Consider the following 25,204-nt stretch of genomic DNA (forward strand, 5'->3'; position numbering starts at 1 on the left):
TTTGTACCTCATGTCAAATTATATTCAGCAAAGCAATATTATGTGGTCCACGATCCTGATTTATGTTTGCTGCTTTAATTTAATTTACTTGATTATGAAAATAACCAAGCTGAAGCTTTCGAGGAGGACTCCTCTTTTCTTTTCTTTTGCCAAGTTTTCTTTTCCTTTCCTTTAATTAATGAAAACAATTCCTTTTCTTTTCTCTTTTTTGTTTTTCACTCTTTCTCCACCTACTACTCCTCTTCATATTAGAAGAGGCAGCATGCACTTTAACTCTTTAGGTGATTCCTTTAGGGGTTTAATTTCCATCAACAAGCCAGCTGTGATCGCCTAGCAATCTGTTCATGCAGCATCCAAAGAGTAGCTTGCATAAGATCGAAGGTTCACAATACTTCAAAAGAAGTATGCATATATGGCATCCACATGCAGCTCAAAAATAATTAGAAAAAAAGTGAATTCTCTTTGGAATGACTAGCTTGTTGCCTAATGGGCCCAGTCCAATGACCCACGGGTCCGAGGGCAAGCTTGGCTTTGATCAAGGACTTTAGCTAACCGAATGGAACTCGGAGGTATTTTCACCGTCGTACTACTATAACCTTTCGGTGCTCTTGCAAAACTCCGTCATCAAGAACTGGGTGTACATATATAGTCATTGCATCAACATCATCAGAAGGCTCTCCTACCGGCTCCTGAGCTGGCATCACGTACTCTAGTGATTTTTTTTTTTTTCCTTATTTTAATTTGTAGATATACATCATCCGAGTCCGACCAAACAAAAATATGCACCAACACAATCTATTAATTGCAAAACAAGCATTGCTAGTCATGCACGTATATGTATCAAGTCAATGTTAGGGTAAGATAGAGAGAGGAAGAGGTATAAAGATTTTTTAGTAAAAAAATCACACGTGTTTCTAACACCACCTTACTTAGTGATCAAAGAAGTTCAAAGTTTGGCATCATCTTTTTATCATCATTAGTCGAAATTTCGGAATAGTCAGCGAAAAGGGTCGTGGATATATCATGATAATCTTGAACAATGGAAGTCAACAATGCGTAGTGCTTAATGATCCTGCCTTCAAATAGACCCCAAGTCATTATCAAAAGATACCCATGTGAAGGAATGTAACCTCTGATTAGTTGCTTAGTATTTCTTTACTAATTGACTCCTTAATTAAGCACAAGAAACGATTAATCTTAAGCCACGTTCCAAAAGAGCAACATCTTAAAAAGTGGAGATTTGCCCCACTGGGGACAGTTCAACGAGATTAATGACACCTAAACCCGACAACATGTTGATGCTGCTATTTTCTTAATTGTCGATAATTTCACAGGTTATGAAGGGATTGGCTAATTAATTAAACTAAATTAAAGAATGTCTCTCTCTCTTTTCACACCCACCGGCCACCTCTATAACCATCGTGTAATTCGACCTTTTGCGAGTTCTCGACACAAAGATATGCTTGATTTTTGAGAAATGATTTCTGCTTTAGAGAATTTGTCCAAATAAATAAAGCACAGCAGTAAATGCTCATCGTGTGATATCTCTTGCTTCCTGCATTTTTCTTTCCAATTACAGGGTAGTCAAAAAGGGATTATTGGTTGTTGACGTGGACCGACCAAGATTGGTCAAAGGGGCAAGATCTATTTTTTATTCGATTGGAGTGTTCTATCATTTTATTCTTTAACACAAAGTTTGGCTTTGATATATATTTGTGTGTGTATATATATATATATTGCGTTATTGTCCACTGTTTAATTAAGAAAAATATACTTTTGGCTGTTGGCTGTACTCGTATATTAATTGTATAATTAATTAGTACTCTATTTTCGTGCATATGTATAAACTTTTTCAACAACTTGCTGTAAAATTGGAAAGGAATAAGAAAAAGTTAACTGAAATTAAGTGTTAGAATATATATAGGATAATATACCATATTAGGTTTTCTGTAGTTCTCTTATTATGTATTTCTCATAAGATAATTATTAGATACTACATTTTTATTCTAGATTTGACACCTTTAACAATCTTGCATTTAACAATCTTGCCTATTCTAGATTTGACACCTTTAAAGAAATGATTTCTGCCATGATCCACCACCTTTCATATCAGACCTTTGACCTCTTATATTTGCCAATTTTGGCCTACTTGTCTTATCTAGGGCAACCCTATAAAAGAGATCAAAGATCTAAGTCTAAGGTACACACAATTCACCCCTTCTCTTTCCAAGCTTCCTACCCTTCCACTTGCTTAGGCATCGAAGTGTCCCTTGCAATATCTCCCGATGAGTCACGTGTCTTTAGTATTTGCCAATGAAGGTATCTTTGACTAGACTGTGGTGGTGCGGTCAACTGTATCAACAAGGACAGTATTGATCATGAATTAATATTTGAGTCGCAATTTTATACTGAGTTTTCAGATGTTGAATTAATGGTCATAAAATATCTTGATAGAGAATATCAGCTCAAGAATGACAAGAATCGGCATTATTAGTTATAGTTCGGGCAATATCACGTAACGTGCAATAAAACAGATATAGTTTTTACTACGAGTATCAGAATCGCACACACGACCCCAATCCAAAAAACTATCTTCGTCACAGACGTCATGGCCACCAAGTTAGCTTGGTGAGCATCGTTTTCGGCCTCACAGTCCACTATTTTCTCCTATCTTTAAGTTATTATTTGCCATTTTAGGAAATATTATAATTAATAATTTTGGAAGGTTTTGTATTACCAATTTCACCAGATTTTGGGTAGACTCCTTATTTTATTTCAGATTTAGATTATACGTAATAATTGGACTTATTGAGTTCTTGGCAAAATTTGATTTTTACTCATCTATTTAAGCCCAACTTGTAGGCTTTAGTTCAATTAATACTTCAAATTTGCAAACTAGTGGTTTCGATCAGAAACAAACATTTACTCAATTTCCTTGTAGCGTAATATTTAGAAAGAACACTCGTGGTTTTAGAAATCAATAAGATTATTCATAACTGATGCTAGTCTCTAAGGCATGATCCCAACATATTCTGGATTTAAGACCAACAACAACGTGTGGCAACAACAATTATATTACAAAGTTTATCCACATGCATATAACCCTAAAAGAGTTCAATACGACGCAAAAGAGCACCGTCCATTTTCATTGATAGTACTCAATTTACAATTGAGAAATGATACACGTACATATTTTTTACACATCTTCATATAATCAAGTTTCAAATTTACCATTAAATTTGTGAGATTCAATGTGGGTCTCATATATTCAATAGTCGATTTGAAAATGAGATGTGTAGATGATATATGTAAATCATTTCTCTTTACAATTTGATTTACGCTTCAAGATATATAAGCTAGCGAGTAGCATTAAGCTGTATAAGAGGCATTAGATTCTGTATAAAAGGCATAGTGCCTCTTGCAACGTACTCACCCAATTTCTACTAAATATCTACAAAAGAGTGCTCCCAACAAAGACATCAGATTCTAATCAAACTTTAATTATACTAGAATGCAGCCGTCTGAGATTCATTGGTCCATCACAGACTCTTAATTAGAACCAAAGAGCAAGTGAATATACTCGGCATAAATGACACATTGTCTAAGCACTATTATCAAGAAATCCATGGTCTTGTCATTGAGCTAAGCATTAAGTGTAAGCTGAAATCATGGTCGTGCACGAAACAATTTTCCTTTAGGCATTAATTTGGTCTAACAATGCCTGTGCTTCATCCAAGAGGTTAACTTTGACATATATATTGAGGAGAATGTTGATCAAAATGGTTTTGGGCTTGTGGCCATAGCCCATATGACAAAAAAAACATGGTTATGAACGAGCTTACCTTCCTTCTTTGACAGCCCCGGGAGCCAAGCAGCAGGTGATGAGCTCTAAGTAGGTGATAGCGTCTACCTAGATGCTGTGCCCATCAAATGGAATGGCGGAACAATTCCATGGCGGAACCAATTTTGTTTCTTTTTATATTTGTTTATAATTTATTTAATGTAGGTGACACGTAACATAAAATGATTAATGTTAACGTGACATTTGACGGTTTCTATTAAAAAATTAGACAAAAACGATAGATATGATAGAATTTTTGAGAAATCCTATACCTCATATGAGCAATTAGAGGTGCTCTTGACTCTTACAAACATAAGGTTTGAATTAATGATTACTTTTATTCAATAACAAAGCAATATTTAAAATAATAGAATAAGAGTCTCGCGTACACAAAATAGGACTTCTATATGACTCACAACTCTATAACCTAACATCTTGTCAACAAGACTCCTAAAAGAGATAAATCTAATCCTACCCAAATAACAACATAAAAGAGATAAACATAAGAGCTACTAACACATGTCCGACTAGTCTTCTAACAAAAAGAAATAAACCCAATAGAATAACACTAGTGCACTACTAACAATACTGCACTGCACGTAACACCTCTAGAGTCGATATTTCTACAACCATTGCAATCATTTATGTAACACTTCGGTCCCATATTGAAAAGATGAGAAGTAGCCTAGATAGAATGAGTAGTTTATAAAGGTGGTTATGAATGCTAAGTCTCATATTGCTTAGTTACTAGGTGAAATTAAGTTTTATAATGGATTGTAAGAAAACTCTAAATTAACTAATCATTTTAAAGTGATAGCACATATGCGACTAATATTTTTTCCTAAATCGTTGCAATTTACCCATAAGTTTATATCTTGAAAAGTGAATTAAATTAAGCAAAAGACATGAAATGTAGGGGAGTGAAGTCTAGCCCACTATATGTTGTCCATGTCCACTTGAGGTTCCAAGCCAGCCTAGAAAAGGATAGCTTCTGGTCAAAAGGAGCCAGAATGGAACTGCCGTCAGCTTGAAGGTCTTGCTTTTGCATATTAGAGGTTAGCTTATATAATCACAAAAATTCCCATTGTCTTTTTGACCAAACCCCATAATACGTATAAATAATTAATTAGTAGAGATTACAATCACCTTTCTAGATTTGTTTAATAAGAATTCGAGCAATTAAGAGCAACAAAGAGGACTCAATTTCACACCCATGCAACGTATGTATGGGCCATAGGGTTTGTGGAATTGTGGGGGTAACGATTCTTGGATTTTTCTGTTAAAAGGAAAAGCCTTTGCGTACACATTTTAATCACGCTCAAAGTTTCAAGAATCAACGAGTCAAAGCAAGGGCGGCTCAATAAATTTTGAGGTCTAAAACGATAAACTTAGGTGAGACATTTTTTATATTTAAGTATTTTTGTTTAAACAACTTGTAAAATTCATTTTTGTTAGGAAATATTTAATTTCGACAAATGTCAAATTTTGTATTAAGTTACATATAATTCTTTTTATGTAGAATTTAATTTGCACAAAACAAAATTTACTTTATTCTAAAAATTATATTAATGAACGAACTCTTAATTTTATGTTCATGTAGAATTATGAGTTTAGTAACTGTTTTAGGGGTACAATTAATTAATGTAACTTTTCATTTTTCTTTATTTTCTTCTTTAATATCAACCTTGGAATTCAATTCTTTGTATTTATTTTTTTACCATAATTAAGGCCTTAATTAAATAGTACTGACTAACTTTTTTGTCATAATATTTTTTTTTACCATAATTGGGGGCCTTAATTAAAGAGCATTGACTATCACTAATTAATTGAGGGCCTTAAGCGATTGCTTAATTCGCCTAACCATTCATCCGCCGTGAGTCAAAGTCAATCACACCCAAATGTTGGAGCTCATATAGTTGAAAAATTCTTCCTTGGTAGATTTTTTTTTTAGCAGGAATTTAGATTCCGTCGTCCCTCTTTTGCTCTTATATTTCTTCCGTTTTTGACCTATCATTTATTTCACTTTTTTTTCTCTTTAATGCAAAAGTACTAATTAAATTTTTATATTTAAGACTTTCCATATTTTTCTCAGCATTCAATCAAATTAATGTTGGAGCACATTGAAGACGAAGATTTTTCATGTTCTATTGCCAGTTTAATTGTAATTGATGTTCTACGTACCTTTGAGAAGGTTATTCACGTTGGACTTTTATGAATGTAAAAAATAAAAAAGTAAACAAGTTGACATTCCAATAATTTATTTACTTATAAAAATTTATGATGTTGATGGCCTTAATTATTAACTTTCATGAAAAATTCATTCTTTATTGATGTGAATTGTAGACATCCCAAGAAATAGAATGACTATATGTCTAGAGTCAAGAAATTCCTATTTTTCACCTAGAGAGATTTTTTAAGGCCCCAATATTGTAATTTTTTTTTTTTTTTTTACCTTAATTGAGGGCGTTAATTAGAGTTTTAAAACTTTTTTTTTTTTGAAAATAACATTTATTGTATAATTATTATTAAGAGACCCTAATTAGAGACTATTTATTAACTTTTTATCATATTAAAGCCTTAGGCAACCACCTAATTAAGGATGAGCGGCACAAGACTTACTGTCACGGGCCGAATTTTTCGCTCGGCAGCAAGCCCAACTCCAGCCCCGTGATGGCCTTAGGCAAAGCACCAAGCAGTCCTAAGCAGCCCCAACACCTTCCCAAGCCACTGTCCAGCAAGCTTTAGGAGGTTCTTTTGCACCAACCCGAGGTTAGGGAAACCACCGACCACCTCACAGCACAACACAGCACAGTACGCAGCGTCTAGTTTTACGGGAGCAACACCTCCCAACCTTTACAATTCACTCAACGAATATACAAAGGGATGACTAGGGTCCTTGCACACAAAGGAGCCCTTAGTCCTATACAACTTAGCCACCAAGGCTTCTACAAGAGATACATGAATGACCGAAGCCACCAAGGCTTTACAAGGAAACCCTTCCCCAAACAATCACTCACCTAGCTCTCACTGTGGCTGGCCCTCTTCCAGCTCACATTTGTCTCCAGCAGCACCACAGCCCAGCGTTGGTCTCGGCCACCTTCAACACTTTGGTTTCCAGCACCCTTTGGCCTCCTGCACCTCAGAATGCTAGTCACCTCTGCAGCACACCTTTTGTTTCCAGCAGCCTTGAAGTCCTCTTGACTTGCCCTCAGCTACTCATAACTCTCCAGCATACATGCAGCACATGGACTCACTCAATCAGCACCTCACTCACTCTCCCAGTATGGAGCACACTCAGTGAAGTCTATCCAGAGTATAAGCCACCCAGCAATGAAGCCCCAAGCTTCTAATTTAAAGCCCCAGCAGGTCTTCATACTGCTGGCAGTGGGCTGCCACTTGGCCCACGCCCACTGCCCTCAATTAAGGCAGCATGGCATGCTGTTTCTACCCAGCATGCCCTGCAACCACCCAGCCACGTTTCGCGGGCTTACCAGCCCATTTGAATTCGCCCATCCATGCCTCTTCTGCACAGCAGCATCTCAGCATCCCATAATACTCAGGCCACGTGTATGAAGCATCCTTGGTCCGTTTGAATTCAACCAACCGCATGTCTGGCGCACTGCCACAAGGCAGCACCCATGCAGGCCCTCCTGCAAGCGCACAGCCACCCACACAAGGCAACAGCCGCACCTCCAATGCCCAGCCATCATACTGCCACGTGCTTAGCTCTTGCAGGCATGATGCAGCACCCCTTTTGTCCACTGCAACACGCCATCCCCTGCAGCCAGCTTGGGCAGCGCCCATGACAGCATCACTGCTGCACACAGCAACCACCTGGCACTCCCCAGCACATGCAGCAGCCTGGCCTCACTGACATTCGCCCTGCAGCACTCTTCCTTGGTGTAGGCAGCCTGGGCAGCGCCCCTGACGGTTCCACTGCCCCACTCAACCCTTCTGCATGCCCAGCACATGCAGAAGCCTTCTAGTGCAATCATTGCACTCATGCCCAGCACCATCACTTGGGCAGGACAGTGCCACCACGTGGCCACTTCCTGCAGGCACTCCACAGCATACTCAGGGACATTCTAGGTGCCATTTGGCCCCTCTCAGCAGCATCTAGCAACAACATCAAGTCAGCAAGCAACTAAGGGCCTGGGCCACGCCCAGCCCACTCTCAAGCTCTCGTCAACATGTCCTGCACCCCACAGCAGCCCTTGGGCCTCATTAGCACTGGCCATGCTCCAGCATGGTCCAGACCACGAACTCCCTGTAGCATCCTTAGCCTTTTCCAAGCAACAGCACCGAACCATCTTCCTTGCACCCATGGCATGCCTTCCTCATGCCATGGCTCAGCGGACAGCAAGGGTGCAAGGCACCCGCCCCTGCTGCCGCGCCACAGCCACTGTCAAGGTCGTGACACTTACCCTCCCATGACTAGTCATGTGTACTCAGAAAGGATAAAGTTTTGTTTTAAATTAAGTTGTAGAACTTATTTTTAACTTAATTTATGAAACTTATATATGTTCTTATAATAGACTGAATTTTACTTTGAAAAAAAACAAAAATAAAAACAAAAAAACTTTGTCCAGTCTAAAGGCAATAGAAGCATGAAACTCAAGTGTAGAAGGAGCGTAATTGGCCCACCCAAAGAGCTGTTGGAGAAGCCACTTATTAAGCAATCGTGCAAGTCTAAGTAAGCTGCTGAGCCCAAGAAAGAATAGTAGTCTATAAAGATTTCTTTTTGCCAGCCCAATTTCCTCATTGTCGATTAACAAATCCTTCTTGTGCTTGGAGGAATAAAGGTCAAAGAGCACCAAGGTCTTAACTAACTTAAATAGTACATAAAATTTGTGGGTGACCGAAATAACCCTATCACAACAAGCCTTTTTACGTGGCACTGCCACGCTACTCACAACTAAATGTACCACGTAAACTTACAAATTAACATTGCAGTTCGCGCGGCACTGCCGCTTAAACATATTCCGGTGTACGGCTAATTTGATGTCATTTTTTTGGTTGGTTTTGAGAATCAAATAATATCTTTGGGAGAGGAAATTGTAGAGAAAAGGGGCCCAGAACTTGATTCACAATGGAAACAAAATTCATAGAGGCTATCAATTATTTAGGGATTTCTTATGACCAAGAGATAAGTGGATGGCATTAATGATGATAATTGTGATAGCGATATGTATGCTCAGTAGTTATCCAAAACTGAACCCGAATTCTAATAAACTGACTTTTTTAGAATTTCATTCAAAAAAACATGTTCAATTTCTTCACCATGTAAGGCAAATCTGATGATTTAGATTGTAGCATCAAAACCTCTAAGAGGAAAAAGATGAAACGAGCTAAGTGAGATTCTATAAAGCATGATAAGAGTGATTGTCATCTCTTTGTTTGCATTAGAGAAAAAGCAGAGGGAAAAGAGTAGTGGGTGCTGCAATTGGGGTAATTGGGTGCATTTCCAAGGAGGAGATCACTTCTTTTAGCATAAAGTCCATGAATATCACTTTTTCTTCTTCTTCTTTTTTTTTTTTTTTTTTTTTTTTTTCATTCTCATACCAAAAACTATTAACACACAAAATATTCAAAATTAGTTTTACTTTTACGTCACATCAAAGCATTATTTCGAATTAAAAAAAAAATAGCCTCAAAAACACGTTAACAAATACATCCTTTGCGACACGTTTTATTTCTCATCGAGAATGGGAAAATTTAGAGACCCATATGAGATTATGAGGAGGGTGTGAAAGATTGTAAACTTGATTAAACCAAAAAAAAAGAAAAGAAAAAAAAGGCTTTGGACAGAAAATCAGGTGCCAGATTGTTGGAATTAATATGGTTTAACTAGTGTCAACGAGGCGTCCATGGCTCACGAAAGCAAAGCTTGGTTGGCTGCCACAGAAAATGGGATTAGTGGAGAATTAGAGAATAAAAAGTAGGAGATGAACATCAGTTAGTGGATCCACTGCTTGCAACATAAAAGTAAGAAGACTCCAATTATCAATAAAGTAATCCACCAAGGAAAAAAAGTAGTTTCGATGCCCATCTTGGGCTATATTGACATTCATATCCTTTTTTGCAATAAACATTTTGCATGGAAAACTAACATGATTAGTCAATAATAAGTAATATTAATATTTTCTACAAATTAAGTGAAAGAATTGTTTTTTTTTTTAATTTAGTTTAATAAATTGGGTTAAAGAAATTTTCTACAACCCAATTATAAGAAAAACCTTTTCTTAAAGAAAAAGAAAAAAAAAAATGGCAGCCAGTAGAATGGCTGGTTACCCAAATTTGAATAGAGAAATGCTACATATAGAATACTGGACAAGTATCCACATTCCATCCACCAAACCTGAAGTGGTGTGGCCCTCCTCTAGAATTTGGTGGAGGGAAATGTGATTTTTTATTTGAAGGACCACGCCACATCAGTTTTGGTGGATGAAATGCGAATACTTATCCAGATATAACATTTCTCATTTGGATGACAACTTGAATGTTTAATAAGAAAATAGTATTACTTGTCTTCTCACCCATTGATCACACTGACTGACGCGACGTGTTTAAAGTAGCTGAGATGAAAACTCACTTAAAACACGCTACATCAACCGATATGAAATGAACGTAAAGAGTAGTATTATTCGTTCTAAAAAAGAAAGAATGGCGTTTTTAGGTAAGGGGTAAGATTGTCATCGGAGGGGAACAAGTGCTAATTATTAGGAGCTTTTCCTAACATGGCAACTTTGGATGGTTAAAGCTTAAAGAGAAAAGCAAGAGTTGTAGTTTTTGGATAATGAACAGACCGCATATGAGAGGTGCATTTCAGATCATAACTTCTCAGCTCTCAATCATCTGCTATTTAAGGGCTACAGCCAGAGAGTAACTTCCCCACTTGCACTTCTTTGAGTCCATTGATATGATGATAGGCAATGAAGCCTATCATTGATAATATATAGCATGTCCATGGGTCCTAGAAAGCTTCGGGTGGGAGTGATGATAATGGGTACTTCCACCCCCCTCACCCTGCTCTACTTTCATAAGTTAGCTGACACGAAGAAGCATTCTATATAAGTAGCAGTGCTCTTCGCTGAACCACGGCAAACCGGCAAGTCACAGAACGGCAATGGACTCCGTCATGAGTCTTTCAGGCTATTATCTCTTTTCCTTGTGTAATGTTATGCATGAGAGTAATAAAAGTTGCGCGCTTTAACAACCTCTTCTAGGCCTACCAAGGTGAGCTTTCAGAATTGGTTGATTTGCAGTAGACTAGCAATTGTTTGATTCCCCAGTTTCTGTAGATTGGAGGAATCATCTGTCTGTGTGTTGTTTAATGTGTATGTCAGTGTGCATGCATATTCGTGCTTCTGTACTTCAGAATAACAGTGTATTATGTCCTTCCTAAATCCTACATAAACGTTTGAGTTCTTATCTTTTACCCACCTGAGTTGAAGTAAAGTAGTTTGTTCTTTTTCTTCTTATTTCTCAAATCTCAATATAGAGGTAGAAAGGGAGATATCCATATTGTTTTTTTCACATACCAATCGCCGTTTCAGAAGGAACAACGACTGAAAAAACTTGATACAAATTCATCCCATTTGAGATTAAAAAAAACAAAAAAAAAACCAACACAGAAAACTCCTCAGAAGCTAGAGCATCTTTAACTGCAATATGAATTCAATCTGTAAAATCCAATTGAAATGAAAAGTAAATGAAAAGAATCATCTTGTTTCGGATGCATTGAAACGTAAAATATACATATCGACTTGTGAGCTGTGACCTAATCTTCCCACTTTTCAAAGACTAAACATAGACCCCCAAATTTTGCAATCTGGGTCAACATACAATACTTAGCCTAATTGGGAACTCACAAAATATATGAGCTCAGGCAGGATATATCTAACGAGCAAAAAGAAGAAAAAAGGAAAGGATATATCTAAAGAACAAATTAACATGTAACAGGCAGCTTGTTTACAACTCTCTTCAGGTTTTCCAAGATCCCTTTCCAATCTGTAACAGAGAAGCATATAGCAATTCATTCCAAGTATCTGGTACTCCTGGTAAGCACCAATGGCTGCAATCTTGAGATCGCTCGGCGGCAATCTGTTCCTCCACTGTCTTGTATTGCATTCTGTATACAGAAGGATGTCCATCTTTTCTGTAATCTGTGAGCCTACTTATGTTTAAATAAACCACAGGAGATCTCATTTCCCAAAGCACATGTTCTAGAGCTCTCATTTTTGAAGGGTACTTTGCTAAGTAAGTTTCATTAAAGATTGGTTCAGCTTCTTTGTGGCACTGTCCTCCCGAGTTCCATTGGCCTCCTCTGCAACCACATCAAACGATTCAAAACTTCTGTGAGACAGAAGTACAGGAAACTCATCTAACTTAATTCATATTCTCTGGGTATTTTCACAGTTGATTCCGACTATCAAGCTTCCAACAATGAGCCTATGCTAGGTTTCAACAATAAACTAACACATAAAAATTAGGTCCAGTACAGAAGAAAGGAAAGATAACTCAAGGGTCGTTAAGATTGTCGCAGATATATCTCTGCAAGTGTTGCACGTCAAGATTTTTAATGGTCTAATATGCATGAGACTGAGCAGTATAAAATTACTTTCTTAGCCTAAAATTTTGGAAAAGCTAGCAGAACTGCAGAATATGGAGACTCTGAGAATGGAGCTAACAGAGAAATGTACATTGTTAGCATATAAGTGGAGATACGGTAGAGTGAAGAATAGGCCTAAACCTGAAATGGGTAACTGAATATCCTCTGAAGAAAACCTGAGTTCGGTTGACATCAATGCTCTTGTCAATCCATCTGGCCCAAGTGGTGAGAGCCCTCTTGTATGCTTCCAGAACTTTTAGTCTTGGGTGCACATGGTTGCCTTCTTGGTAATAGTCTTCTCTGTAGGAACACCAATGCAAAAACACATCAAGAGATCATTTTCACGATCAGCAGAAAAATCACTCCATAAGATCGGCTGATAGTAATATGGTATGCAGGAAATATCAATGTGAATATTAATAACGCGACTTTCTTTTCTTTTTTTCCTTTTTCCAAATTACAAAACATAGTAGCCCATGGCAGTCACCATTTTCAACAACCACAGTTCTAGGCACACACAATATAGCAGCAAGCATGGTAACAAGCAGAATGACAACTTACCCTCTTGATGTCTTCTCGTGGGTCCACCAATGACCTGTATTGAAGACTATGACATCGGCATCATGATACATAGAAGTTGTCCGGTCCATCAAATCCAATCTTAATGTCTCCATCGACCCATTTCTACCTTTGAAAGATGATTCTCTAACAAGGAATGGAGAACTAACAAAATCCACGGAACAATTATAGTCCTAAAATACAGCAAATGCATGTGAATTAGAGGGCTACATCTTTAGATTAAGTGCTTAGACTATTAAGGACTTCAGAAACTTGCCTCAAATCTGAAAGCATAAAAACCCTTCTTCTTGAATTCCCTCTTTCCTGATATCTCATGAACTCTAGCCTTGTTTCTGACACTATGGCGGAGTATACACACCATAGATTCCCACTGGTTCCTATTCAGTGAATCTCCCACAAAAACCAGCCTCTTTCCACTCAACCTCTCCAGAAAATCAGTTGCATTAAAACTGAGGATAGCATCAGAAATTAACAGAGGAAAAAAAAAAAAAGGAGATATACTTTAGTTCAAGACAGACAACATTCCATAAAAAGGTTGGCATATTAAAAACACTGCACTAGAAACATAATTCAAACATCAACCATCAAGATTACATAAAACATAGAAATTCTGAACCTTATATAGATTTTGTCCTTGTTTTTTGGTAAGTATTATAAATATTTGGTCATTTATCCATAAATTGAGTTGACTAAAAGAAGTTCAACAAATCTGGTAAAAATCATAAATGTGACAAACCAACGGAGCCCATTTGATACTTTTCACAACCAAAAAGTGTGTATGACTCCTGCACCTTGCTACAAATTTATCCAATATTGACCAATTTTTACTACCTATGAAACCATGCTGAGTGACAAGGTGATACCAGATTTTCTAAGTCACATCCACAAATGCACCCAATGCAAATTAAAATCTTAAGTTTGTATAAACAATTTGTAATGGAGGTATGGAACAACATCAAGCTGACCATGAAACTTCCCTGATACAAAACTATTTGATCATTCTTCCCCATGAACATTATACAATTAATAGTTCATTTTTTCTAGCGTTCAAAATTACCAAAACCATCAAGATTGATCTTACCTTGGGATGTCGCACCCATTTGGCTGCCATCTCCATTTCAAATATCCATCATCTGACCTCCCATGAAGGTGACAATCAAAATCCTTATCAATGTAAGGGCAAGAACCAGCAGGATAGTAAGGCTTTGAATCATCTCTGACCCATCTACCGTCAAAGATGTCACATGCCTCATGAGAACCATAATTTGAAATTATGATTTTGTTTTGCTCATCCAAATTCCCTTGATGATTTGCCTCGGAAGCCTTTTGTTCTCTACTAGAAGCTTTATCGAGCCCTTCATTATATGAAAAATTGCCCACGTTGTTACTTTCTGTGCCATTATTGCAAATACTTGAATCCCTTGTAGATTTCCCTTCCTCTGAATCCACATCTTTGCCGGAAAGGCTGAAATTCCGAATAACATTTCTTTCTTGACCAATCACGCTTCCATTTTTCAGGGTCTCGGAGAAATTTTCAGAATCGGTCTTCTCTAAAACCACTCCTCCATCAGAACCCAGAGAATCGCCCGTCTTAGCAACTACTGGCCCATTTGCTTCTTCAGCAGAAAAGCCTCCATTTTTTACACTCTCAGTGTAATTCCCCAAATGGGTCTCCTCCGAGCCCTTCCCTTCCCCATTGGCCTCCTTGAGATCTTCACTTTCAGTGATTCCTGAAACATTCGCTTCATGGTTTTTGTAAGACGCAATTCCCTTTTCACTCCCTCGCATCAAATCCACATTGTTCTGCAACTCTGAAGTAGCATTGGTACTACTATCAAAAGAAGAATTAGAAGAAGAAGAAGAGTCAGCAGTATTTGAATATGGCAATGGCCTTTCCGCAAACGATGAATTATCACCGACACTATCTAACCCTTGCGACAAAGGCACTGCGGGGGGAATCTTCAACGACTTGTTCAGGAAGAGTGCAACAAGAACAACGAGAGAAACTCCAACCCCCAAACCAAACCCAGAAACTACCTTTCTTCTTCGCCACAGAAGCTGCTCCGGAAAAGGCAGTTTCTTCACATCCATGTCAGAGGAAAACGCATATCCTCGTTATCGGCTATTATGCTAGAAAGAGAGGTGAGAAAATGTGGGAGATGGAATCTATGTGGCCAACGTTTGGAGTTTGTTAAAAGGAACAAAACAAACGACCACTTACGTGGGAGGTTCGGAGATCACAAGAGTGAAGCATGGGATATCATTCCTGATATTGTGCTGTTTCAAATACAAAGATGTAAAGAGACTCAAAAGCGGTGAGGCAGAGGTGAATGTGTTGGAAAAGGATTCTTCTTACTCTCTACTGCTGTTTTACGTGGAGAGAGAGAGAGAGAGAGAGAGAGAGAGAGAGAGAGAGCGGCAATGGTAGAATGACTGTAATGCCCGCCCTTTATGTTTTCTCAGCGGCAGGAATGTCCTTGCTGTTCCTCAGATTTACGCCAAGAAACTGTTATATGAATTTTCGAATTTCGATCAAGCAAACCAGAAGATAGAAGAAAAAGACAAAAGGAGAAGGTTTATCAACAGAAAAAACAGGAGCACCAGATGCTTTTCAAATGGCTAATCAAAAACCTGTTCATCCGAATTCTCTAAAAATCCAATGTATTTTTTTTGCATTTTATGTTCATGTTTTTCTCTCCCCTTTTTTTGTTTTTCTAATTTCTATCTCCTTCTTTCTCTTTCATCTTTCCAAAAAAAGAATAAGAAAATCATATTTATATGGTAGAGAGAAATAATAGATAATCGAATGGAGAATACACTTAAAAAGCTATTAACTAAAATAGAAAAATGTAGCGTTAGTGAGTTATTTTAGTTAAAAAGAATTAGAAAATTCATTATGGATGCTCGATTTTGAATTGAATTGTATATTAGGATTGTGAGGCGGATCCCTTAAAAGTTTTTTCTCGTGTGGGTTTTGGTTTGTCAATTTTTGGATTCACAATATAATTGTTATATATTCACATATTAAATCTTGCAATGAAAATATGTGGTAAAATAAATTTGAAAATAATCTTATTATTAATTTTTGGAGTAATGTTATACATCACCCAACATAAGCTATAGAGATAAGAAGAGAAAATAATAGGGTGATGTATATCATTACTCTTAGTTTTCTTATCATCAAACAAGAATTATTTGAAAAAGATAACGTTTCAAGTGCTAAAAAATTATTCTTGAAAAATATACAATTAAATAATAAATAAAATTTTCTTTTAAATTGAGTTGGAATAATTTCTTCAATCTAATTTATTAAAAGATACACGTCAGTTCAATAGATCTGATTAGAAGAATTAATATCTATTAGACCTGCTACTCTTTCAATTTCTATCCAACTCTTTTAGAGCTTTTTTTCAAACTATTTGATTTGTTTTTTAACAAGTAAAGCATATATATTTTATAATTTATTTAAAAAATAATAATTAATATTTTTTATTTTTTTTTAAAAAAAAAAGTTTATAAAATCAGTTTCATAATTCATGGGTATAAGGACATGAGAATATAGCTCAAGCTTTGAAGCCCCCCCATGTGCTTTCGTGCACAGGGGTTTCAGCGTAATTAAGCCTGTCATAAGTGCAAGGGATTGAGAGGTTATTATGTCAGACTGCTAAAAATTTTAGTTCTTCGTGTAACTGTTGTGAGCCTCACAACCGACACAGTTCCCGCCGTTGGACGTGTACACGTGGCTATTCCTTAAACAGTACAAGCAAAGCTCCATAGATATTATTTTGTTACTTTGTCCCTCTAGCAAAAGCTTAGGTCCCAGCACTGCGAATCGCACCCACTGGTAGTCAATCACGTGGCAAAACCTGGGCCGACCCCATCCTTTCTGCCAAAAGTGAATGTTTCGCTGATACTGGAGCACTGAAACTTTCCTTTTAACTTTTCAAGGCTTTATTATTATCATTTTATTTTTTTTTTTTTAAGTAAGAATTAAAAATAAAAAAGTACCCCACACATCATGGTACCTACCAATTTTCAATTAATTTAAATATAACATTGATGGAGCTAAAAAAATTTATGTTTGGAATTACTATATGGCAAGGCTTTCTGAGATGGCATTTGCATATTATTTGAAATAATTTTCTCTTGATCCACTATTAAATATATAGGTATTCAAAATACATGTGAGAATTAAAAATGCATATAAAAATTTCATGCATTTTATATACAAGTCAATTTAATAAAATGGGTCCGAAAAAATTCCTCTAATCTAGAGTTTGGAGGAAAACTTCATAATTTTCTAAATCTTGCAAACAATTTCATAGAATGTTCATGACAAGAAAGGGGGAGATTTGGAATTTACTGACTCAAAGATATATAAAAATTAAATAAAAATATGAAAAGGAATTCGCTTAAAATTTAATCAAGTGTACTAGTGATTGGTTTTACATTTATATATGATCATTTAAGTATTATTGGACAGAAATTATTTGTTAAAAAGATATGAAGAACAGTTTGAAATTATTAAACTCCCATAAGGATACTCGGACTAAATTCCTACTCTCTATATAATTATGGGTCATAGTCCTTTTACTAAAGCAGAATTGGAGAAACTTGAGTCATCATCCTTTTTTTTTTCCTGTGCCAGATGGATATGAACCCTTGAGCATCAAAGGTAGAAAAAAAGAAAAAAAAAAAATCAACCTTCACATAATTTCCAAGACTTCTTTTGGCAGAAGCTCAATAGACTTAATTTTTGGAGAAACAAGAGAGATACTTATACATGACTTTCCTTTTTCTTTATACAGATGAATACATGCATTCAGTAGCTATCAACACCAATCACATATTCTAATTCAAACCACTGCAACTTCATGATGGAGCTGTAGGGGGAGGGGAGAAAATAAAAGAAAGAAAGAAAGAAAGAAAAGAATCACCTAGGGCCAGAAAGCTCCATTGCTTCTACCACAAGTGAAGATTCTTCTATAAAATCTGAGTATCTTTGAGGAGGGTTTTCAAAAGATCTAAACCTTGGCGTCTCAACCTTCTGTGAAGCCTCCCATTTCTCAGCTAACCCATCTCCTTCCAACATTTTTAATACTTCAGACATTTTGGGGCGGTGAGAAGGATTAAATTGAGTACATAAAAGGGCAACCCGAACAATTTCTTCCAACTCAACCCTGTCAAAATTTCCCTTTAGATCCTTGTCCACCATTTGACTTAACTTTCCATCCTGATGAAGCTTTTTAACCTGCAAAAAGGTTTGCCAGCAATGTAAGACAAGTATCTGAAGGAAGAGTGAACGTCTGATTTCGCTACTCTTCCCAAGCCATGAGAGGAATGCTTACTGCAGTGATGGAGAATAACTTTTAAGAACATAGTACAACGCAATTCTCCTAATCAGTTCCATCAATGTTTCAAGGAACATAAAATTTAACATTATGAGGAGAAATACAAAGAGAATACAACACAAGTAATTGACATAATTACATTGAATTAGAAAAAATTATACAGCACTCCACTAGCACGATTTTCATTTGCGTAAACAATCCACTTCAGACATTTTGAACTTCTAGTTATTTTTACCCTCACAGCATTATTCACAAATTACCTAAACAACCTGCATGCGTGTGTGTGCGCGCGTGAGAGAGAGAGAGAGAGAGAGAGAGAGAGAGAGAGAGAGAGTACGATACCCAATCAAGCATTACGCCTTTCTGGTTTGCTGCTCTTCCAAAATCTAGAGCTTTCTGACCAGTGACCAGCTCTAGGAGCAAAATCCCAAACCCAAACACATCAGTCTTTTCTGATGACTGACCTGTTGACAAGTACTCTGGAGCAATGTGGCCAACGGTGCCACGCACGGCTGTGGTCACATGAGAATCTCTATGATCTAAAAGCTTTGCCAACCCAAAATCTCCAACAACTGCCTCAAAATCTTCATCCAACAAAATATTGGCTGCTTTGACATCACGGTGGATAATTTTGGGGTCACATTGCTCATGCAGATATACTAGCCCCCTTGCCGTACCTAAAGCTATTCTCTTCCGCCTTGTCCAGTCTAAAGCCGGCCGGCCATGAATATGATCTGAAAAGGAAAAAAAAAATTATGTCATTATTTTTGGGTTTGCACAAAATTCTGGCCACTTCCTTAGCAATGGAAGGGTGAAATGCTCATGGCTTAAAAAGTTAGCTACAGCAGCCAACTCAACTTGAAAAAATAAAAATAACAAGGAACAAAAGTGGGCGTGATTAGAAATGAAATTAATGTGTTGAGGAAAGTGGTAATTTGAACTGAGACTTCTCGTCAAATATTAAGAAAACAATCGTTCAAAAAAAAAAAAATATATATATATATATATATATATTAAGAAAACAAAATATTGGACATTCTTAAAAGGCTGTATTTGGATACATGGTCATGAAGTGAAGAAGCAGAAAAAACGAATGTTAACTTTAAGAGTAATGCTATAAACCAAATTGTTATCCCACAATACTGGTGTGGCAACCCCAATCAATCTTCGGATCAATCTTTATTAATAAAATAAAATAAAAAACCTAAGGATTGATTGATTGAAACTGCCACATCAACATTGTGGAATAAAAATGTGGTATATAGCATTGCTCTAAATTTACTGAACTAAAAAAGTGCAGATTTACTGTTCAGACAACTATACGAATTGAATATGATTTTTCTGGTCTAGGGATGGAGGTCTGGAGCAATGAACCATGAGAGTGCATGGTGTTGGAAGCTAGATAGGTCAAAAAAATAGTGGCAGGCTAAGCGCCACTTTCATGGTGAGAAGCTAGGGATGGTAATAGGTTGAATGCAGGCAACTGAAGTGATCGTCGTGGAATTTGAAGGTGTGGCACAGATTCTGTAGCTGAGGTGATGTCTCCCAACTGGGCTAGTGCAACAGGAAGATGCAATGATGGTGTTGCCTATTGAAACGATGGTCAAAGAGGTAGGAGCCAACAGTGGGCAAGGAAATATGGCCTGGTTGGTGTGTGATGTGGTTGCAGCACGTTTGGTTCCTCACATTAGATGTGGCCAACGATTCAACAATTCTTAGGTAAGCATAACATACAAGTAGGGTTAGAAAAAAGAACCAACAACTAGTTTTTCATTAGCTAACCTCTTAGCCTAGAGGCCACACTTCCATTGGGCATATAGGGGTAAACAAGAAGACGTTCATTCTCAGTTGTGCAAAACCCAAAAAGCCTGAGAAGATTCCGATGGACAGCCAAACTGATCATCTCAACTTCTGTCTGAAATTGAATTTCCCCAGCAGCAGCATTAAAGTCCTTCAGCCTTTTAACGGCCACCGCAGTTCCGTTATTCAAGCATCCCTTGTATACAATCCCAAAACCACCTCTCCCTAGAATGTTCTTTGAGTTGAAGTGATCGGTTGAAGCCCGGAGCTCCTTAAATGTATACCTTTTCAAATGGCCCAGGCATACATCTGGGTCATATTGATCTGCCAAGCCACACATTATAACTGAGAATGCAAGGATAATCATAAAGTGGGTAAAAGAAAAGCAATCCTTACACACAGCAAACCAGATTCATAAAGAGTTCCTAAAGCCAACAAATAATACTATTAAAGTAATTGATGTTGGCAGATGCATTGAATAAGACACCATAATACAGGAACATTAGCTATGTGACCGTTTCAACTATTACATAGTCTAAAGGGGTGCAAATGGTCTTGAAATTTATATTGTCACAATCAAATTTCTCCATATCTTCCTTACAACACACTTGAATCATGACTTCTCTTGATTATAGCAATAGTATATTTCTCAACACTGAAGAAGCAACTCAAATTTTCCATTGTCTTCAAAATAGGCCAATTACAACTCAGTTTAAATCCCCAGGTTTCGAACAGCAGCTGTCCCAACAACTTTAAATGCTTTAAGCATAAGAAATACTTATTGAGAAAAGTAACATTCAGCCTCGGCAATGTTTCAGGAAAATTTAAAGTGGAAAATATCAGGAAGCATGAGAACAAACAAGCGCCAATGAATGAAGCACCTTGCAAAGAGGCCCCTGGGTGTCAAATAAACTTCATTTGTTCATTTGTAACCGTTAGATCACAACACTATAACCAAAACTTCAAAACAGTTGATATTTCCAGTGAAGCATGCACGTGTGTGCACCCTTAAAAATATAATTTCTAAATTGAATCACTGCAGGTATTGCAAAAAAACTGACAGTCTGACACTTGCAGTTAATTAACATCAGGTCCACTACATAATGAATTATTCTTACTTCTCACATTGATACAAGCGTGAGAGAGCTATAAGACTATTTGTACCAACTTAGGAAAAAGCATTAGCCACATCTGCGCTAACACTCCAAAAGGACTAGCCAATTTGGAACTTCCCAAGAATTCTTTATAAAGCCCAGTTTCACCTAGTAACTAGACAATGTGGGACTTAGCACTCATGACTATTTTTATAAATTACCAACTCTATATGGGCTACTCCTTATCTTCCACATAAAAGACCGGAGTGTTACAAACTCTCCATTTTAAACTCTTGACGTCCTAGTTAGAGTCACGTCATTCAGTGCTCCAATACCACAAGGTCTGGCGTTACTAGATGGCTCTGATCTCATTTGTAACGATCTAAGAAAAAGCGTTAACCGCATCTGCGCTAACACTCCAAAATGACTAATTAATTTGAAGCTTTCATATAATTCCTTATAAAGCCCAGTTCCACCTAGTAATAACTAGGCAATATGTGACTTAACACTTATGACTATCTTTATTAACCACCCACTCTATGTGGGCTACTCCTTATATTCCTCATATGGGATTAGGGTGTTACACTATCTGTGTAAGTGATACTGAAATACTAAAGGAAAGGAAATAAAGTACAGAGCTACCAACCATTGACATCAAAGAAAATCTGCTGGTTGTGTCTGTACCGCCACCAAACAATTAACCCAACAAGAAGAATTATGACAAAAACCGCACCAAAACTTGCACCAAAAGCCATAGCCACATGCTGGCCTTTACTTCCAGTGTCTGATTGATCTGAGAAACCAAAATCCCATTTAAAACATGTAATCAAAGTGTGATGGAAAAGCAAGTTGAAAAAATAATAATTATAGAAAATAGTCATAAACACCTTTTATAGCATCTGGTGGGAAGGACAGTGGCTCTGGAATGACAGCCGAACAATTGTTGTCAGCCTTTGCCCCACAAATTAAAGGGTTACCGTTAAATCTGAGAAGGAAAATAGAAAGAGAATGTCAACGACTAACAATTTACTAACTTATAGAGGATAATTAAAAGAATTGATAGAAAGATAGAACAAATGGCTCACTTGAAAGTTCTTGCTGATATTTTTGGCAAGGAACCACTGAGATTGTTAAAAGAAAGATCCCTGCATATTCATCTTATAAAAGTGAATATCTAAGTTTCTAAAAATTGCTCTGTTTATAAGTTTGTTGATAAAAATACGCGGATGAGAGAGTAAACTATTGACAGCAAAGGGAAAGTACATACACGAGGGTGAGACCTTCGATAGTGGACAGAGACTCGGGACAGGATCCTGTAAGGCTGTTGTTGTTTAACCTCCTGACTTGCTCAAAACACAATGTTAAAGTTAAAAGAATCTGAAAGCAAGCACCTAAGCATGCAGCAAATTGAACAACATTCAATTCAAGTATTTTGCATGATCCAAGAGAAGTATACAGTTTCTGAAACTTACAAATAATTCAGGTTTTTGAGGTCCCCCAAGGAACTAGGTATCTCCCCACTGAATGCATTGTTGGAGAGATCAAGAGTCAGAAGCTTTTCCAACTTTCCTATGGTAGCAGGAATCAGACCTGAAATGGCATTGTTCTGTAGCAACCTACATATATATACAGTCATGGTTTAAGATTCAACCTAAATGCTATAGCACCACACGACCAAACCAAAAGTCTTAAACTGAAGGAGTCTTGATCTGGATACTACAAGGAGGAGGTGAATTAGGAGCAAGAACAATAAATACTATGCAAGTAATACCCAACTGCTAAGAACAAGCAAAACTAAAATCAAAAATCACACTTATAAAAAAAATAAAAAATAAAAGGTTCTTAAATCATTGAAAAAGGAGGTAACAACTTACACAGATTGCAAGTTACTGAGGTTTCCAATCCCTGGTGATAAGGTACCAGACAAGCTCTGGCTAGGCAGTCCCCTGATTACCAAAAAAAAAAAAAAAGAATCAATTAAAAATGTCGTTCTACTTTTTTTTTCTTTTTATCAAAATCGATTGGAAGATGTAGGCAACTCGCAAAGGAACTATACAACTTACAAAGCAGAAACATAGCCGTCCGGGGAACAAGTAACCATCCTCCAGCTACAGGGATCTACAGAATTAATATCCCAATTCTCCAGAACATTATGTGGGTCAAAAAGATCATTCTTTATGGCCATCAGAGCTACAACTGATCAAAGTTCAGGGGAAAAATAAAAGCGTAAAGTTATTTTCTGGGTGCAAAAAATAATTACGAAATAAAAACCAAAACAGGTGCGAAGCCTCAGCTGTATCTCTAAGAACGATGAATTGTAAGTAAATAAGTTACATAATAAGGATAAAATGTGGACAGTTCAGCTACTGTAGCGAAGCATGAAAGCTTTAACTAAAAAGAAGCAAGAATTTCCTCCAACCCAAATTTAAGAATAAAGAATACGCATAACATGAAGGGTTAAACTTTTCATTGTCCCCTTTTTTCCTCGAAAAGTCTCACCAAAAATTGTAAAAATGAGAAATGAACTTCTTACCTATCTCTGAATTACAATTCTAAAGAACAGTATTACTTACAAAGAAAAATGAAAGGATGAGTAATAATGAGAAAAAAAAAAATGCTAAGGTAAAGATAATCAGAAAAAAAATCCTCAGAGAACTTACCTTCATAGTTTATACCAGTTGGAGAAAGAGTAGCAGAAGAAGTCCCCATCAATGCCAAAACCAACAGACCCACTTTCCAGAAGATGAAACTACTTTCCATACTCTATTCTCAGTTCAGTAAAAAGATTTACTATCTTTTCCCAGCCAGTACCCACTGATCAAGACCACCATAACCAACAAGCACAAAAGCCATTCTCACAAGAACGTCTGAACATTTTCCTTATCCAAACAAAAAGTCACTCTCAGAATCAGAAGCCCATAAAGCATTACCATAACAGGAAGTCAGGGGTTACTAAAACAAAACTCTGTTACTTTTTGATAAAACTTGAAGATACCAAAACCCAGATGCTAAAATAACTTGGCCACAAAATACCCAGCTCGGAAACAGAATTTTGATTCAAACTGGGCGGAATGGGCACCAAATGAGCTGGGACAAACAGCAAAACGGAAGAGAATTTCTCGAGAAAGCAAGCGAACAAACATCTAAGCCTGAAATTCTGAGATCCTAGAGATCTGGGAATGCTGAATGTGATTTCTATATGTTTTGGCCGATCCCCACAAATTCCATGTGGGAAGGCTGTGGGTTTCTACTAGCCCTGCTCTGCTCGTCCCCTACTCCCCTGTGATTCCCATACCATTATCTTCTTCTTTTCTTTCACGCTCACAGATAAAGATCTATGAATATCACTCACGCAGATGGAACCAAACACGCAAAGGCCAAAACAAAATGCCAAAGTGGACACAGATACAGATGCAGACCTATTACCGAAATTTTTTCCTGTTTTTGTTTTTTCTTTTCTGAAAAAAACAGAGACGCAGTGAAAAATCGAAAATGGGTTTTGATGGCCTAGTACAATAAGAGAATTCAAAAAAAAAAAAAAATTGTGCAATTTAAAAATTCAGTGATTGGACTGAAGGGATGCGTGGGATTGTTCAGATTCAGAGAGAACAATGGGATGGATGTCCATATGCGGAAGAAAAAAGTTGCAGGTAAGTTTTTGGCAGGTCACGTGCTTTCATTGTCTTGGCCTCTGTTGGCTTTTTGGCTTCAGATTGCTTTTTTCAAATTTTAATAATCGCATTCTGTTAAAGTTTTTGCAGTCCATGCCCCACCGCGCTAAATTGCGCCAGATAAAATTTAAATGGTGTTTTAACGGAAACCCTTCTTAGCCTTACTCTGTTACTCAGTTTCTCTTACCAAAAAGGAAAGTTAAATACCATCATCTTTAATTTGCTGTTCTTGTTGCTGTATTTAAAAAAAAATAAAA

At 37.0% G+C, this 25,204-nt stretch overlaps 2 protein-coding genes across 2 annotated transcripts; both read right to left on the reverse strand.

Annotated features, from left to right (window-relative positions):
• Positions 1 to 11,498: 11,498 nt before the first annotated feature.
• LOC133866257 (protein trichome birefringence-like 2) lies at positions 11,499 to 15,525 on the reverse strand. The gene is made up of 5 exons (XM_062302790.1): positions 14,113 to 15,525; positions 13,288 to 13,480; positions 13,014 to 13,204; positions 12,594 to 12,752; positions 11,499 to 12,167 (listed from the first exon to the last, which is right to left on the reverse strand). Exons 1-5 carry the CDS (start codon positions 15,120 to 15,122, stop codon positions 11,825 to 11,827), a joined length of 1,896 nt encoding a protein of 631 aa, XP_062158774.1. The 5' UTR covers positions 15,123 to 15,525; the 3' UTR covers positions 11,499 to 11,824.
• A 2,211-nt stretch (positions 15,526 to 17,736) lies between these two features.
• Positions 17,737 to 24,884, reverse strand: LOC133866263 (protein NSP-INTERACTING KINASE 3). Its single transcript, XM_062302795.1, has 11 exons — positions 23,937 to 24,884; positions 23,340 to 23,472; positions 23,151 to 23,222; positions 22,749 to 22,892; positions 22,544 to 22,615; positions 22,362 to 22,421; positions 22,164 to 22,261; positions 21,923 to 22,069; positions 20,165 to 20,506; positions 18,725 to 19,116; positions 17,737 to 18,282 (listed from the first exon to the last, which is right to left on the reverse strand). Exons 1-11 carry the CDS (start codon positions 24,034 to 24,036, stop codon positions 17,965 to 17,967), a joined length of 1,878 nt encoding a protein of 625 aa, XP_062158779.1. The 5' UTR covers positions 24,037 to 24,884; the 3' UTR covers positions 17,737 to 17,964.
• Positions 24,885 to 25,204: the final 320 nt, after the last annotated feature.

This window comes from Alnus glutinosa, chromosome 1 (assembly GCF_958979055.1).
Source record: "Alnus glutinosa chromosome 1, dhAlnGlut1.1, whole genome shotgun sequence".
Lineage (NCBI taxonomy): Eukaryota > Viridiplantae > Streptophyta > Magnoliopsida > Fagales > Betulaceae > Alnus > Alnus glutinosa.

What these genes read in the sequence shown, in the direction of transcription:
- LOC133866257 (XM_062302790.1), bottom strand. Translation starts at nt 15,122, where the DNA reads ATGGATGTGAAGAAACTGCCTTTTCCGGAGCAGCTTCTGTGGCGAAGA. An exon ending in AATGGGTGCGACATCCCAAG is followed by an intron (nt 13,481 to 14,112) that starts GTAAGATCAATC and finishes TGCTATCCTCAG; the next exon opens with TTTTAATGCAACTGATTTTC. An exon ending in CACGAGAAGACATCAAGAGG is followed by an intron (nt 12,753 to 13,013) that starts GTAAGTTGTCAT and finishes GTGTTCCTACAG; the next exon opens with AGAAGACTATTACCAAGAAG.
- LOC133866263 (XM_062302795.1), bottom strand. Translation starts at nt 24,036, where the DNA reads ATGGAAAGTAGTTTCATCTTCTGGAAAGTGGGTCTGTTGGTTTTGGCA. An exon ending in GACGGCTATGTTTCTGCTTT is followed by an intron (nt 23,223 to 23,339) that starts GTAAGTTGTATA and finishes TTTGGTAATCAG; the next exon opens with GGGACTGCCTAGCCAGAGCT. An exon ending in ATATCAGCAAGAACTTTCAA is followed by an intron (nt 22,262 to 22,361) that starts GTGAGCCATTTG and finishes TTTCCTTCTCAG; the next exon opens with ATTTAACGGTAACCCTTTAA.